Raw genomic sequence first — 17,768 nt, 5'->3', positions numbered from 1 at the left:
GCCAGGAGCTTCTTCCAGGTCTCCCTCGTGGGTGCAGGGTCCCAAGACTTTGGGTTGTCCTCCACTGCTTTCCCAGGCCACAGGCAAGGAGCTGGATGGGAAGTGAAGCAGCTGAGAAACGAACTGGTGCCCATATGAGATGTTGGCACTTGCAAGGTGAGGAGCAGATGTCACATTTAAAGAGGAAAACTCTAAGGCCTAATCTGCAAGAAGGTGATGCTGATCTCCAATATCAAGAGTACTAGAGTGTTCAACATGGTAAGAAATGGCCAGGTGATGGTGTGAGGGCTAGACTGTCACAAACTGTTCATGGGAAACTGCACAAGTACCACCTTATGAAGCCAAGCCACAGGAGGGACTTTGAGGAGATTGCCCAGGTCGCTTGCTAAGCATCCACTGTAGTTTAAAAGATAGCACATTAGGAACTGTCAACACCCAGATATAGGCTGGCAGGTGCTCAGAAGCGGATGCTAGGGAGCATTCATAATTATGTCAAAGTTGGTTTGCACTCTGGAAAAAAAATATATATGTACATTTCCTGCAAACAAGTTTTAAGGCACTAGAAGACAAAAGCTGATATGGAATGAACTTGGATCCCTCCTAGTAGGCTGCTTTGGGGTAGCAAAGAGGATTCTTGAGGCAGGAAGTACCACCGAATACTCAGAGTTTGGAGAAGAAAACATAAGATATAGTAAGAACACAGATGCCTCTACCAACATTAAGATTTACACAAAAGAAATTCTGAGAGGTCCAAAGAATTTCACCCACCAGCAGAAGAACTAACCAACAGATCAGGGAAGAATGAACAACGTGTGAGAGATGAAAATCAAGCTGATTTCTGATTGTATCCCACCAGGCTTTCCTGTTCAGACCAGGCATGCGCAGCCAGGACATGCAGTTACCCAACCATAAGACAAATGTCTGTGTCAACAGATGGAGGTCCTGCAACTATTTTAGGACAATCAAGTTTATTCAAGGGCCTGCTTGCTGCCAAATGTTGCAATACCACTTTAGATGCACAGGGAATTCTGCCTCTGCTATCTTCGCATCGCTATCTGCCTTCTATTTTGACCTAATACCAGAAACAAGGCTCACCACGACTTCAAAATATTCTCATCATGATGATCTATTGCCTCTTACCTTTTGGGAAGGAAATACGTATAGTTTGCACAGCTTTACCTTCTGCTGATACTTGGAGACAGAGAATGAGAATTAATTAATGCCATTTCCCCTGGGAATTCTAATAGCCCTCCACAATGTAAAGTTAGTGTTGGAAACATGACTCTGTAAAACTTATTTCCACACAGAGAAGAAAAAAAGCAAAGTGAACCAGTTTCAAGTTCAACTTTCAGACCATTGTAGGTATAGGCAAAGGTGTGATATCTAGCACATGGTAGGATGGCGGGAAATGGCAGGAAAGCGACACAGGGAAGGAGGATGGGCAGAGGGAGGAATCCACGTACCTGCAAAACTATCATGGAAAATAATAATAATAAACTATTTAAACTGAATGTACTATCTCATTAATACCTTCAGGAAAAATTTTTGGGTAGGTAGGAATGCCTAAAAATCACTCCTGCTATACGTTACATCCATCGGCTGCTTAACCTTCCTTAACTGCTACTTTGGATCCCCAAACCCATATCTACATATTTCCTCCATCCACCCCAACTCCGGGCAACCACTTTTGGATTCAGCATCTCTGTACGTTTGACATTTCTTTTTAAAAATGCCACATGTAAGAGAGATCAGGCATTTTTTTTCTTTCTGTCCCAGTTCATCTCTCTCAGTGTAATGTTCCCCAAATCCATCCATGTTGTCACAGATAGCAGGAACCCCTTCTTAGTAAAAGGCAAAAGATTTATACGATCTGAGGAGAAACCAGAGTACAGGAACTCCTTTTTAAACACCATGCATAAGATATCTACCCACAGTTCACAGAGGTTCTTTAAAATATATATATATATATATATATATATATATTTCAAATTTTATGGAAACAATAAATTTACTGATTAATTCCAACTTCTACCTCCATTCACCTGCTAATGGTGACTTAGGTTATTTTCACAACTTGACTTTTGTGAAAAACATTGAAAAAGCTACAATTAATAGGGTCTGGCAGCGTGGCCTAGGGGCTAAAGTCCTTGCCTTGAACGTGCCAGGATCCCACATGGGCGCTGGTTCTAATCCCGGCGGCTCCACTTCCCATCCAGCTCCCTGCTTGTGGCCTGGGAAAGCAGTCGAGGACAGCCCAAAGCTTTGTGACCCTGCACCCATGTGGGAGACCTGGAAGAGGTTCCTGGTTACCGGCATGGGATCAGCGCAGCACCAGCCATTGCGGCTCACTTGGGGAGTGAATCATCAGATGGAAGATCTTCCCCTCTGTCTCTCCTCTTTTCTGTATATCTGACTTGTAATAAAAATAAATAAATATTTTTTTAAAAAGGAATGAAAATATCAGTTTCTCAGACGTATATATGAGAATGAATTGTAATAAACCTAGTTGTGGTTTGTTGCAACAACCTTGCCAGCTTCATTAGCACAGTAATTGCTTGGGAAGCAAGTGCTTATTCACAAGTAGCTCTATGAATGAGCAAGCACTCATTCACAAGTTTGCCTTCCACTACTCCACTTCTCTAAAGGACTATGGTTTATTTCCAGTCTTTCATTTTTATCCTTCTTTCCTTTTGCCACCATTGTTCCCTTTCCTTAAAGCAACGGTTCAGCAATGCTTTTCTCTAAGCTTTATCTGTGAGGTAAGCTAACTTCATATTCTGCCTATGTTTGCTGAATGGTGGTTATGATTCATACTACAAGCCTAAATGTATTGTCTCTTTCCGTCACACATCAAAAAGCTGTGTCTAAAGGTTATTAGGATTCATTTACCAACTTAAAGACATCCAAATCCTGCCAGTATCACTCCCTATGGATATTTCACATATGTAGGCAGTCTCTGAGAAAGTTACAAGTGTATAAAAATGCCAAAATATTCCAGGGGCAAAGACCTGTATTCCTAATGCATTATAATATAAATAATTTTGTAAACATTTCCTTTTGTATGAATTATATCATAATAAAAGTTTTTTTAATTTTAGCTTTACTTTCACTGGATTTTAGTCAACACAAACCTCCTTTTTGTATCCTTGTCAACTAAAGTATTACAGTCCATGGCCCTAAAAAGTTATAATTCTGAAAGTTGATGCTTAATTGAACTATGTGTTCACACTGAGATAATCTCTGCTTAGCATGACACCCATGACAAATACCTAGGACTGTCCACAAATAGGAAAATGGCAGTTATTTCCAGGGGTTATTTATCCACATCCAAGATTCAAGTTTTCTGATGCTGTAAATGAATTTCATTTCTCTCTGTCAAATCTTAAGTGTCAGGCATTAAGATTGGTGTGGAAACCAAAAATATGACGAACCTAAAATTTGTGCTGGAGATCTTGAGTTTTGGATAGAGGGAAGAAAATGGAAACTTGTCATTTCAATATAATCGGTAAGTGCTATGAAGAGAGGTGTGGAAAGCTAGAGCAAATATAAGGAGAGCAGCAAACTCTAGACCTAGGAAGGGAGAAGGGAAATGAGTAAAAGATTGCTGAAAGTTGGGCCCGGCGGCGTGGTCTAGCGGCTAAAAGTCCTCGCCTTGAAAGCCCCGGGATCCCATATGGGCGCCGGTTCTAATCCCGGCAGCTCCACTTCCCATCCAGCTCCCTGCTTGTGGCCTGGGAAAGCAGTTGAGGACGACCCAATGCACTGGGACACTGCACCCACGTGGGAGACCCGGAAGAGGTTCCAGGTTCCCGGCATCGGATCGGCGCGCATCGGCCCGTTGCGGCTCACTTGGGGAGTCAATCATCGGATGGAAGATCTTCCTCTCTGTCTCTCCTCCTCTGTGTATATCTGGCTGTAATAAAATGAATAAATCTTTAAAAAAAAAAAAAGATTGCTGAAAGTTCATTTTCTAAAATTAAAAGCCACATCACAATCAAAACAGAAGACAATTAGCCTAAGTAGTTATTCTGGAACACAGAACTTCATGACTATACTAAGTATATGGACAGAAGCTACCCTGAACTTTTCCCTTTGCAGATGGATGGGTTTGTCCTGTCACTATCCACCATCCAACGTTTTTACTCACCATTCTTGAGATTACAAACATGCATCAGAGTGTGAGACAGACCATCTCTATCCCTATCATAACAGCAGGAATCAGTGAAGAGTTTATCACTGGATATCAATTTTGGAATCAAAATGGCTCCCCTCTATACATTCGCCCCTCTCCCACTACAGGTCTTGGACTGCACTCCGAGCTGGAACCACTTTAAGGGTGATGGTCAAATGATGGTCAAAGGGAGCCTACCTCCTGCTCTCCAAAATCTACCACAAGTAACTGCAAAGCACTCAGTGGGCATGGATCTGATCTAGACAATCACCACTGTGGAGATTCCTTGGCGTCAATATCTACCTACACCTTAGTGCTGATTTTTTGTCTGATTCCCTGAAGTGGAACATGTAAAAGCAGCTCAAAACTTAGAGAAACCCCTCAGTATCTTGCCAGTTTTGATAGCATTTTAGTAAATTTTAGTGATTTAACCAAACCAATCCATTGAAAAAATCTACTTGTTGAAAGAAAAAACATCAATGAACTTGCTCAATACTACACTCTCTATTATAGACTGATTTATCATCAATACATGAGTTCTAAGCATTGATATCCTTTGTAGCAAATTATTGCCTATTTTCTCAGTAGCTAAATACTCTGTAACTTCATGATATTATTAATTTTTCCAAAATAAATTAAACTCAATATTCTCATCTGGGAAATTATTTGCACACACCACTCTTTGAGTCACACATTAACAGTTCTGACTTCCTACAACCTCTTTATTGATTAAAGCCACAAAATAATATTTTCTTTCTTTCTTTCTTTCCTTCCTTCCTTCCTTCCTTCTTCTTTCCTCTTTCTTCTTTCTTTCTTTTCTTTCTATATATCACACACACACACAGTAACTTTCATTCAATAAAAGCACATCTGAGCAAATTTAAAGAGAAACTGTAGACAGACCCCAAAAGGATGCCATAAAGCACACAGGCCATGAGTCCATTATGAATAGAGATGCAATATTGTTTACCTAGTCATGAATGATACCAACTGACCTAGAATTACTTGCTAAAAGATCTGTTATTGTTTTATTAGCAAACAACTGAGTTCAGATTAATTTTTAGAAATAGAAACAAAAGAAAAAAAGTAAGTTTTCACATAGCACTGCCTGCTCTTTTATCTCTGCTATATGATTTAAATTGCACATACAAGAGTCAACCTTTGCTTCTCAAAGTGCAGGCTACAAAACTTAAGAATAGTCTATATTCTATATCTACATGTTCCAATATCTTTAGTAAAAGGCAAAAGATTTATACGACCTGAAGAGAAACCAGAGTATACACATGTTCCAATATCATACTTGCTTTTACAGATAGGCAAATCAGGTAGGAAATTTCTCTTATGTTAATAACAATAAACCATAGATTTGAAAACAGAGACTCCACATTTGAATGAAAGCTTTTGATTATGTATTGCCCTGAGTATTTCCGTGGACCTCTTGAAGCCTTGGTTTTCCATGCAAAAGGGATGGTGACTCCACAGCCAGCAGCTGCAGTGAATACTGAATAAACCACATGCAACATATGCGACAGCACAGATTCTCAGCAGCTTCATAGTCTTCCCCTGGTGAACTCTGAATGATAAGCTTATATGCCACAATGCTTCTATCCACTAAGCTTTCAAGAGGTTTTCACCCTAAAATTTCCCTTTCCATGCATGTTTTGCATATAATCACTTTTCTAACGAACTGGAGGGAAAGGGACTCAATCCCTGTCCTGCTGGAAAATGTTCCTCTTTGTAACACAATGCCAACTGGTCCTGCATATGTTCCCTACTGAGAACTACATCTCATGGGTAAGAATTGCTGGGTAACAAGCATAGTTATGGCGCCACTGTCTTGCCATTGTAGGAACCTCTCTGTGGACAGTTCAGTAACATTCAAAGCTAGGCAAAAATTTATGAAGTAGCCACACACCTAATGATTGTACAAATCAAAAAATGGCTTTAGCCACCAGAACGCCTTCATGCAAATAACTTTGGAAAACCATTACCTCTTTCACACTGGGGTCCAGTAAAGCCGTAAGTACATGCACATCGATTTGGGGCCACACACCTCCCTCCGTTGAGACAGCCACTTTCACAGACAGCTGTAAGAGAAAGAGACAGTTGAGGACCCTTACCTGAGAGTAGATGCTAATGAAGTAATATTATGGTCCCTGAAAGGCTAACAAAAAAGAGCTAAAACAATCACTCTGATGCATTTTCTTCTTGAACAGTCATACCAGTTTCAGATCCTCAGATGTTCCTCGGGCAACCTTAGGTGACACAGCCTGAAACCAATGAAATTTTTTTTCATCTGTGTTAACTATGACAGCTTTCTTCCACAAAGCATCTAAGCACAGTTTCTGGTTCTGCATCCAAATCTTTGGTGTCTAAGAGATTTCACTGGTTGCAGTGAGAACTGCAGTTTAGCAAGCTGACTCTTTTGCTTTATGTTTAACTTATACAGGACTCCTATGAGAGGAAACACTGACCCCATGGATGTACGCTTAGAGGAGCATTGCAGACTAAGTCACACAATTATCTGCAAGTGAAAAAACTCAATACTGACACTTTGTAAATGTTTAGGTCCTGAATTTCATTACATTAAACACATATACTATGGAGTCAGACAGCCTAAATTCCAATCCCAATTCTGTCCATTAGAACCTCCACATCCTTAGAGAAATTAGTCTTTATTAGTACACATACAGAGTGAAAAAAATGCACTTAACACACAGTAATCAAAGATTACACGATGTAACGGGTACAATGCGGGTCTTATTTTGTGTTGTTCCTTCACTCCCCTTTCCTGTCTCTGCTTTAGGAGCAGACATAGTTTGTATAAAGTCATCGAAGCCTGGTTATGGTTTCCTAGCTGATCTTATATCCCTTCCCATCACTTCCCTAAGCATTTACGTTGTAGCAATACCAAGCACCTGCTAGGTCCCCAAACACACACCACATCCTGATTTAGTACTTTTGACTCATACTGTGCCTTGTACCTAAAAAGTTCACCACCCATCATTATCCTTCAAGTCTCAGTGCAAGAGTTGCCCGGAGGAGGCTGTCCCACCTCCATACGGTGCTGCACAAAATTCAAGCAGTATTCTTACCACACTGTAGTATGTAGACAGTCACCAGGATATATGTTTATGGTCTACAATTTTATTTATACTAGCTTAATTCATCATAGCACACACAAACACATATACATACACACATATATAAACATATTAGTAAAATTCAGAGGAATAATTAATAATGTGCATCATAAAGGTATTTATGAAACAAACAGTAAAACATTCATATAATGAAGTATTAACATGCAATCAAAATGTATTTTTAATGTTTACTAGCATCAACTGCATATACCAAAAATATGAAGCTTCATATATCAAATACGCATTAAGAATTTAGTATCTGAAATGATGAAATTAAGAGTTTCAGCTTTTATTTCTTGAACTTTTCTAAATTTTCTAAGGATGTGTACATAAATATTAATCATAGATTTAATTAAAAAACCTTCCAGAAGGAATTTTCATCTTCTCTACAGGATGGGGATTGGAAGAGAGTGAATGCAACAGGTAGTGTTCATGAAGGAACAACAAACTGAACACCATGTGATAAACATTACAGCAACAGAATCTAGCCTGGGAAACTGAGGAGAAGCAATTTCTTCAATCCACAGAAAGAGTAGGTCTGGGGAGAAAGAGCCCGAATGCTGAAACACTTCGAGCTGTATGCTGAAAATTCAGGTGGAGAGGTCAGCAAGCGAATGGAAGGTTCACTTGGGTAGTAAGTGACTGAAATCAACAGGAAGCAAGCAGAGAAGGAATGGGAAATGGAAGTAAACTTGATCAAGCAACTCATTCACAAGAAAAAATGAGAAGCTTTGATCCCAAATGTGTTGAAAAAATGATCTGTTCATCTGTGAGGGTCACTGAACATGTAAAAATGCCATGACCTATGTAATACAAGAAAACCCATGAGCACCTGTCTCATAATGTCTTACACAGAGGGTAACATCCAGAGCACCGGTAACCACGTTCACTTACGTTGTCCACAGTGAGTCCCGATATATCCTTTCTGACATATACAGTGGTCATCACTGCAGCTACCTCCGTTCATGCAGCGAATATTGCAGTGTTGTACTTGGGAGAAAAATAGAAGAAAAATGATTTATTTTTGTGCATTACAAAAATTTTACAATGATATCAATAGTTCAGATTTAAAGAGGAAATAGAATCATTTTTGGAGATTCATATACTTCTGCAGAAACTATCTAATAATTCTAGACATTCCCATTTGTTGCATAAAATCATTTACCATCCAATGTAATTTGACATCCCTGTCTTACTTAGCAGTATTGAAAACTCTCCCTTTCATCCTTTCTGTATTTCATATCCACAAATAAGCACTGTCTCAAATAATCACATAACATAAGATGACAAGAGCAATTTTCCTGTGAAAAGCTTTAGGGTAACAAAATCCACAAGAGTTTTAAAAATAATAATTTTTTGAGGTAGAAAAGAGGAAAAAAAAACACTCAGCCATTTAATAGCAAGACTGGCAGATGATTGGGGTAGCTGGATAAGGCTCAGAAACAGCTGCTTGTTTAAACTGTAACTTTAAATGAAGACCTTTCACGTTTGGAAACCACTCTTCCACACCTTATCTCCTATAGCAGTGTGGGTAGAAAGGCCACGCATGATAAAGAGAAGCCAGAAGTGAGAGTAAGACACCTGCAGACTCCATTGTGAGACATGAATTTCACGCCGACACAGGCCTCTGCTCTCCTCTCTCTAGGGTTTAGATGGTCTCCACTTAACCTTTTCAAAATCCCAGGCTATTCTCTAGCCTTCTAGAATTTAACAGTTATCCTACTGGGAGACAACCAAGGGCTTGACTGAATTAAGTGGTAATCCCTGTTGCCACATTACTATAAGGGAGGCTAGAATCAGGCACTGGAGTTGGGCTTATTCTGCCCCAGCTTCTCCATTATGGGAATAAACTCCCAGGGAAAAGAGCTCAATGAAACATAAAGAGAAGACAATCCCTTCTTCCCGCACAAGAGCAAAATCAGCTGCTTATGCCGAATGTTCTTGGTTCACAAAGGGCCAAATCTCCCTGAATCAGAAGTTTCCTCCCAGCAACCACCACCCTATGTGGCACCTCTCCTTGGGAATTCTCAGCACAGAATTGAAAAGGAGGCTACTTGACTTCAGTGGAAAAGGTCATTTTTTAAATAGGGAACCACAAGTATCTCAGTCATACAATAGGGGAAGGAAGATGCCCTCTGAGAGTACAAAAACTTAGGATCAAAGGAATAAATAACATATCATACACTAACTGAATCACCTTCAAAGACCCCTCTCTCCTGTATTAGGAATGATCTCTATCTCTCAGCATTCAAGACCCTCGGCAACACACAATCCCATGATTCAGGGCTCCTAACATGCTCTTTATTTGTCCTTAGTTCCTGATTAGTTTATAAATTACTCAGACACTCAACAAATATTTCCAACTGCTTTCTCTCTCATGCAAAATGCCTGGCACTCTGTCTTGCTAGGAATCCCCTCTTTACACTTAACTCTTTTTTATATATATATTTTTTTTCATTGATTACATTGTATTATGTGATACAGTTTCGTTGGAACTGGGAATCACCCCACCCCTCCCCCCGCCCTCCCCCCTCTTAATAAGATTCATACACTAACTCATTTGTTCATTCATTCAGTTATTTGAAAAACAGAGCCAACAGAGGAGAGACAGAGAGAGAGTGAGATACGAGACAGAGATCTTCCATCCATGGATTGATCCATTGATTCCACGTGGCTGCAATGGCCATATCTGAGCCAGGCCAAAACCAAGAGCAGGAACCCTATGCCCAGGTCTACCACGGGCAAGGCATGAGCTATCTGTTGTCTTCCCAGGCACATTAGCTGGAAGCTTGAACAGAAGCAGAGCTACTTGGGATTCAAACCAGCATTCCTAAACAAACATCAGTGTCATAAGCAACAGCTCAACCCACTGCACAACACCTGCCCTGTCTTTACACCTAACTTTTAATCTACAACACACACACACACACACACACACACACACACACACACACACACACACAGAGTTCCCACCAAATACTGAAACACTACCTTTTCTAGACAGATTTCAATTTAGTCTCTTTTGACTCCCTCCTCTCAAACCAGTTGTGAGGAACATCTTTTTCAGTGCTTTAATCTTTTGCAATATTCACTATATAATCTAAAATGCTTTTAGTTATTTCTACTATCCACAATATATTTGTTCAAAAACTTCTGGGACCAGTACTTGATATGAGGGGTACAGCCATCACTTGGGATTCAATGCTAGCATCCACATGGCACCGGTTTGGGTTCTGGATGCTTCACTTCTGTTCTTAGGCTAATAGCCTAGGAAAAGTAGGGAAGAGGGCTCAGGTTCTTGGACCCTTACCATCCATACACCCATACAGAAAACCGAGAAAAAGATCCTGGTTCCTGTCCACAGCCTGGTTCAGCCCCAACCATTGCAGCCATTGCAGAAATGAAGTATCACTCTCTGTCTTTCTCTACATACATAACTCTGACTTTCAAATAAATAAATCTTTTAGAAAACAAATCTTAATAGTGGGCCCGGCGGCGTGGCCTAGCGGCTAAAGTCCTCATCTTGAACGCGCCGGGATCCCATATGGGCACTGGTTCTAATCCCGGCAGCTCCACTTCCCATCCAGCTCCCAGCTTGTGGCCCAGTAAAGCAGTCGAGGACGGCCCAAAGCTTTTGGACACTGCACCCATGTGGGAGACCTGGAAGAGGTTCCTGGTTCCTGGCTTTGGATTGGCGCGCACCGGCCGTTGCGGTCACTTGGGGAGTGAATTAGTGGATGGAAGATCTTCCTCTCTGTCTCTCCTCCTCTCTGTATATCTGACTTTGTAATAAAATAAATAAATCTTTTAGAAAAAATCTTAATAGTGGCAAGTATTATCATTATGAAATACAACCCATAAGTAGCACCTTGCCTGTAAGTGCTATAGAAAACTATCTGTAATTAATTTCTATTTATTTTACTCATGCTACCTGAAATGACGTCAAAATCTATAGTCAAAGACCCACTGAGATTAAGAAGTGGCCCATTGTGTCCTGAGCACTTACGCAGTCCTACGTAGGTCGCTATTAAAAATATTTTTATCTTTGTTTCCCCATGTTTGAAAGCAGAAATAACTCCTTTGTTGGAGCATTATTATAGAAATCCAGCAACCAAGGAAACTGGTTAATACAAACCGTTATTTAAGGTTCCTAGGATTCCATTAAAACATCTCAGCCAAAACACAATTTTAACAAAAAAAAAAGCTATCTACAAATACACAAAGGGAAAAATGATTTGATGAAAGCTTTGGATAACAGTCTAAGTAGGTCAGGAAAAGGTGTACAGTTGTTTTAAAATATGAAGTTAAACTTAGCTTCATCCTATCTTAGACAAACAGTGAGGATTGGGGAAAAGCACAGGAAATGATGTCATCTGCAAAGCAGCATAGGAACTCAGCCCACAAACTGATTTCAATTCAAGCAACTCATGCCAAGAGCTAATTTCCATTCCCACATGAGCAACAAAGCCATTTAGCTACTTTGAGATAAAAAAGGTTACCCAACACTAGTTTAAATAGTAACTTTACAGTATTTATTATTTAAGTTGGAAATCAGTATGGATTCTTTGCGGGGAAAGAATGGTAAGTGTATACCTAAAGCTATTATAATGAAAACCTTTCTGATACTCTCCTGACATTTGTTTGAATCCCATCTTTCAGGTGAATATTTTCCAGCATAAGATATTCTTTCTCCTTAAACAATAAATAGGTTCATCCAGGCATAATTAACTCATGGCCCACACACACCCAGAAACCACAGACTTCTGTGAAGAAGGCAGAGGGAGCAAGCTTGCTGACAGGTCATGGACATCCAATCACCTGCTTTACCACTTGAGTGTTTACCATGCTAAGCTTTGCGTTCTTTGTGGAATCTTGGAGCTGGGGAAAGCAATATTTCTATTTTTTGTTTCTTTGTTTTCTTGTTGTATAAATTTTATTTTTGAGATTCCCCCATTGCAAGCATATACCAAACATAGCTGAACTTGAGCTGTGGTTATGCAACAAGGTGGAGGAATCCACCATGGTGGGAGAGTTTGGGGAGGGGTGGGGAGAACCCAAGTATCTATGTAATTGTGTCACATAATACAATGTAATTACTGAAGTTAAACAATAAATAATTAAAAAAAATAATAAAAAAATAAAAAAAAAATTTATTTTTGGTAATTTTTACATATTTGATTAACGTGCGAAGGGACAACAGCCAGAAGAAAGTGGGTTAGACGATTGTTTCCACATTCTCTTCTCTCCTTCCTGTGGGAACATTTCTTTAAAGGTAAAATAAATCACCCAGGATTTCTGTGGGGAAATAAGTGTACTAGTTTCAGTTTGTATAAGCAGTAAACACTTTTGAGAATACCCACATACACAAATAGGTTTCATTTTGGATTCAATCCTGTCATTGAGGCACATTCTAAATTTATGTTAATTTGAGTAAGAATGCCAGGTGGCTCATAATTAGCAGACCAGGCTTTATATCTCCAGGAAAAAAGAAAAACAACTAAAAAGTAGGGATTCCATTTACACTCATGAGGATACTATATCTTTTATTGGATGTGCTAAGAGTCCCAAATCAAAATTTATTACTAAATTCAACATATGTTGAGATTTGAACAGATCCTGAAAATACCAGGGGAATCATATATCAATGAGTAGGCTTGTTCTACCACTTGTAGTTGACCCTTACAGCCTTAATGGCCCTGCAAGACCATGCCTGGAAGAAGGGCAGATAGCCTACAAGGGCTTCCTATAAGGCTATTTGTTGACATTTACCTTCTGTCCTTATAGGATCCAAAATTGATTTTATGTTCATGTTAGATATCAGAACCCCTTTTAAACACCCAGCAAACACTGACAAAGCCTTCTTCTTGCCAGGGATCCAGAAGGGCAGGGGAGACTTTTGTCTAGATCACCTCCTAGTATAAACTAACTCTTTAATTGATTAACCAGCAAGGAATAACGTAAGCACGGGACTGCAAGAGATGCAGGGCTGGCACTCGGGTCTGAATACCTCAGGTAATGATTTTCTTTGGGATGCATCGGGTCTGAAATCATGCTAAAGATCTGCCATCATCTTGGCAGGCTCAGCTGGCAGAAAGAACACTGGGAGCAATTTGCAAATAAGTATGTGTACGGGGAGCATGTGATTTTTTTTTTAAAGATTTATTTTATTACAAAGTCAGATATACAGAGAGGAGGAGAGACAGAGAGGAAGATCTTCCATCCACTAATTCACTCCCCAAGTGACCGCAACGGCCGGTGCGCGCCAATCCAAAGCCAGGAACCAGGAACCTCTTCCAGGTCTCCCACGCCGGTGCAGTGTCCCAATGAACTGGGCTGTCCTCTCCTGCTTTCCCAGGCCACAAGCAGGGAGCTGGATGGGAAGTGGAGCTGCCGGGATTAGAACCGGCGCCCATATGGGATCCTGGGGCGTTCAAGGCGAGGACTTTAGCCACTAGGCCACGCCGCCGGGCCCGGGGAGCATGTGATTTTAATTTAGGCACTAGTAAGAGCACAGACAGACGTATTAACCAGCTAGACTAACAGCAGTCTGCACAGGCAGCCAGAGTCTCTGCAGGACAAGAACAATTGTCATTTGGAGAACAGCAGAGATGCTCCCCTCAAGTACCCACGTCCAGAAGAGCAATTCCACTAGTCTCTTGAAAAGAAACTTTCCTGAGCTGGACAAGGTCCTAAGAAGGCCAAGTTAAATGATAGCAGTGACACAGGTGCCACTCCAGAGGGCAGCCGGGAAGCAAAGAATTCAGCAAATTCCACACACTCCTCTCCCCCCAGTTCCTATAAATCCTGTATTTCCTTGAAACAATTTGTCAAGGATCACTTTCTTCACTCTTCGCCCTCACCTTCCATCGCCAGTACCACCCTTCCCTTCCTTTGCATCTCCTCATACCCCTAGGACCAAGTTGCACACATCCCTTCAGACATGCTGACACGGGGGTCTAGAATGGTTCCCCTGGCCTTCTTACATGCTTATAGCGTGAATTCATATTGGGAATACCGGAGTCCTCACTGAACTAAAGTAAGCTGAAACTTGATGAAAGAGTAAGGAGGTTCCACAAAATGCTGATACTTGCCCAACTTGATACAGCTTAATGAAATTCCCATCAGTCTTCAAAGGTTTTGTGGGTATGGTAAAGATTAATTTGAAATATATACAGGAAAGCAGAGAAACGAGAATAACTGAACTGATTTTTAAAAAGAAGCATAACTTGGGAGGAACTAACCTACCCAATATCAAATCTTTTCATGTACTTGCAATGATCAACACTCTACAATATTTGAGAAGCAACAGACAACAAGCACATGGATCAATGGAATAAATAGAGAACTCAAAAATAAACTCACACACATGCCCAGATTGCTTTTAACAGAGATTCCAAAAAGTATCCAGCAGATTAAGGAAAGCCTTTCCAGAGAGAAGCAGGGTGGGCAGACCAGCTGGATACCCACAAGCAGCAACTGAACCCAGACTAAAGCTTCACACTCCATACAAAATATTGCAACATGGATCACATATGTAAATGGAAAACTATGCAACTTTCAGGAAAAAATTGTAGAAAATCATGGGAATTTAGGACTAAACAATGTCTTCTTAAACTTGACACCAAAACTATGGTTCAGAAAAGGAAAAAATTGGTAATTTGAACTTCATAAAACATGGAAGATTTGCTCCATGAGGATCCCAACTAAAAACATGAAAAAGCAGCTACAGAGTAGAAGAAAATGTTTGTAAACCATCTACTTTACAAAGAGAAGGCAGAGCACATAACATCAATAGTAAGATAATAGACAATTCAATTAGAATCTGAACAAATGACAGGAAGAGAAATTGCACTGAAGAAGATACACAGGCAACAGATAAACACTTCTTGGTGTTATTAATTTCTTTTTCTTCCTGATGTTGATTTTGTTTTGTGGCTCTACATTTAAGGGGATGTATAGTAGCTGTGTAATGGAGATGGTCATATCTAATAACATGTCATTTAACTTCAGGGCATTGTAAATTTCTATTTTTCTTTCTATTATTGATTTTGTATTATGACTTTTCATTTAAGGGGATGTATAGTAGCTGTGAAATGGAGACTGTCATATCCAGTAACATGTCATTTAATTTCATGGCAATGTAAATTTCTATTTTTCTTTCTATTGTTGATTTTGTATTATGACTTTTCATTTAAGGGGATGTATAGTAGCTGTGAAATGGAGACTAACATCCAGATATGAGGATGTAGTGTGGTATGCATTTCTGCTTTCAGACAAGAATGGACTTACAATGAAACTGTTTACTATATCTTGACAATAGGAATCTAGACTCTCTGCCATTGTCCATGCCCGCAATCATGGACATATGACTGAGTATGAAGAACTATATGTTAGTAATGATATAGAGGAACTTGGTGGGGGGGGGGAATTGGGGAGGGGATAAGGGAATATGGAGCTGTATCATAAAATGATAGCAATAATAATAAAATGTAAAAAAAAGATAAACACACAAAAAGATGCTCAGCACCTTTGGCCAATAAAAAACACAAATTAAAACTACAATTAGAATAGTAGCTCACAGCTATCAGAATCACTAAGATTAAAACTAGTGACAACAGCAATTACTGATGAGGATGCAGGAAAACTGAGCTATGCATACACTGTTGGTAAGAATGTAAAATGGTTCAGGAACTTCAAACACTGCTTAACAGTGATTTAAAAGCTACACCTGCATGGCCAGTGTCCTGGTACAGTGAATTAAGCTGCCGCCTGACAAGTGAGCATTCTGTAGCAGAGTGCTGGTTCAAGACCAGGAAGCTTGCTTCAGATCCAGCCCTTTGCTAATGTGCATGGGAAAGCACAGGAGAATGGCCCAAGTACAAGGGCTCCTGCCACCCATGTGGGAAATCAGAATAAATTTCCAGGATCCTGGCTTCTGCCTGGACCAGTCATAACCACTGCAGCCATTTGGAGAGTGACCAACAGAAGGAAGATTCATATTTCTCTCTCTCTGTCTCCACACACATAGCCCTTTAAATAAATAAACATACCTTTTAAAAGTTAAACTTGTAACTTGTCGTACAACCAAGAAACTGCCAACCTGGACATTCGTAACAGAGAAGTAGATGTATTCACACAAAAACCTGTACAATATTCACAGCAGCTTTGTTCAAAAAACCTGAAAAACTGGAAATAACTCAGATGCCCTTCAGTGGGAGAAGGGCTAAGACAACTGTCACACACTCCACCCAAGGCATGCAATTCTACACAGCCAAAAGAGGAAAAACATGGCTGAAAAATACTACAACCTAGATATATCTCCAGAGAATTACTTTGAGTGGGAAAAAAAGCCTAGTCCAATAGGCTATGCATAATGGAAATTCATGTATATATCATGCTTTCAATGACAAAGTAGTAGAAAGGAAGAAATGAGTTATGGATTACAGAGGGCACAGTGAAGAGAGGACAATGCCCATAAAAGGGAACATGAGGGATCCTTGTGGTGATGGAATGTTCTGTATCTTGACTGTATCAATGTCAATACCCTGGCTATAATATTGCACTACAGTTTTGCAAGATATTGCCATGGGGAGAATGAAGTAAAAGTTACCCAGTTTCCCAGTATCTCTCCATATTATTTCATAAAACTGTTCATTAATCTATGGTGATCTCAAAACTTGAAGTTCAATTTTGAAATTTTCAAAAAAAAGTGTCAATTATATAATTGGATGAACACAAAATTGATTTCTTAAATTCTAAAATATGAAATATCAATAGCTTTTATAATAACACATTGTGCATAAGTGTATATATGCTATGGTCTGAATATTGTGTCCTCTCAAAACTGCTGTGTTCCAGTGTGATAATTTTAAGAAGTGAGGCCATTGGGTGGTGACTAAGTTATGCAATCAGTACCCTCATGAGTGAGATCAGCGTCCTTATAAAATGCTCCAGGGCTTGTGCATCCATCAGGCAGTGTCCACAAGTCTAATCTCTAATCTCTACTATACATCTGCCTCAAGATCCTGGCATTTTCTCCTGCCATGCCTATCTTTCACTATCATATGACCATAATTTTCCCCTTTGGTCTTGTTTTTAGCATTCTGTCTCCAGATCTTGGGATTATTACTTCATAAAGTAGAAGTTCACACTATCATTGCAGACCTTGTGGTTGAACATCTAGTTTGGCCATCTGGTTGTATTTTCTTATATTATCACAGAAGCATATAGCATTAGTTGGTTCAAGAATTAATCTGATTTTAAGAATTTGTTCTCCAGTTTGTACATACATTTATTTCCCCATCCCGATACTCTTACTCCTCAGCAATTATCCGGGAGGCCATTTTGATGACGATGGCCAGCACTGCCTGACTGCCTGAGAGTGCTGCCAACTAACTTTTCTGCCCTTTCTATGCTTCCACTTAAGACACCCTGGCTTTGCAGAATGTGTCTGC

The 17,768-nt window shown here is 39.9% G+C and overlaps 1 protein-coding gene and 1 non-coding gene across 3 annotated transcripts in view; both read right to left on the bottom strand.

The window, feature by feature from the left end:
• Positions 1-17,768, bottom strand: part of FBN1 (fibrillin 1) — a 227,834-nt gene that overhangs the window by 171,055 nt on the left and 39,011 nt on the right. For both annotated transcript variants that reach the window (XM_058665887.1, XM_004578093.4), the window contains 2 exons: positions 8,209-8,304; positions 6,163-6,258 (listed from right to left, as the gene is read on the bottom strand). In XM_058665887.1, the coding sequence (XP_058521870.1) occupies positions 6,163-6,258; positions 8,209-8,304 (192 nt within the window). The remainder of the gene's footprint in view (positions 1-6,162; positions 6,259-8,208; positions 8,305-17,768) is intronic.
• Positions 5,333-5,450, bottom strand: LOC131480601 (U5 spliceosomal RNA). The gene has a single exon (XR_009245655.1). It is a non-coding gene; the product is annotated as a U5 spliceosomal RNA (small nuclear RNA).

This window comes from Ochotona princeps, chromosome 6, assembly GCF_030435755.1.
Source record: "Ochotona princeps isolate mOchPri1 chromosome 6, mOchPri1.hap1, whole genome shotgun sequence".
In the NCBI taxonomy this organism is placed as follows: Eukaryota; Metazoa; Chordata; class Mammalia; order Lagomorpha; family Ochotonidae; genus Ochotona; species Ochotona princeps.
Note: the sequence above shows the minus strand (reverse complement) of the source record. Positions and strands in the feature narration are given on the sequence as shown.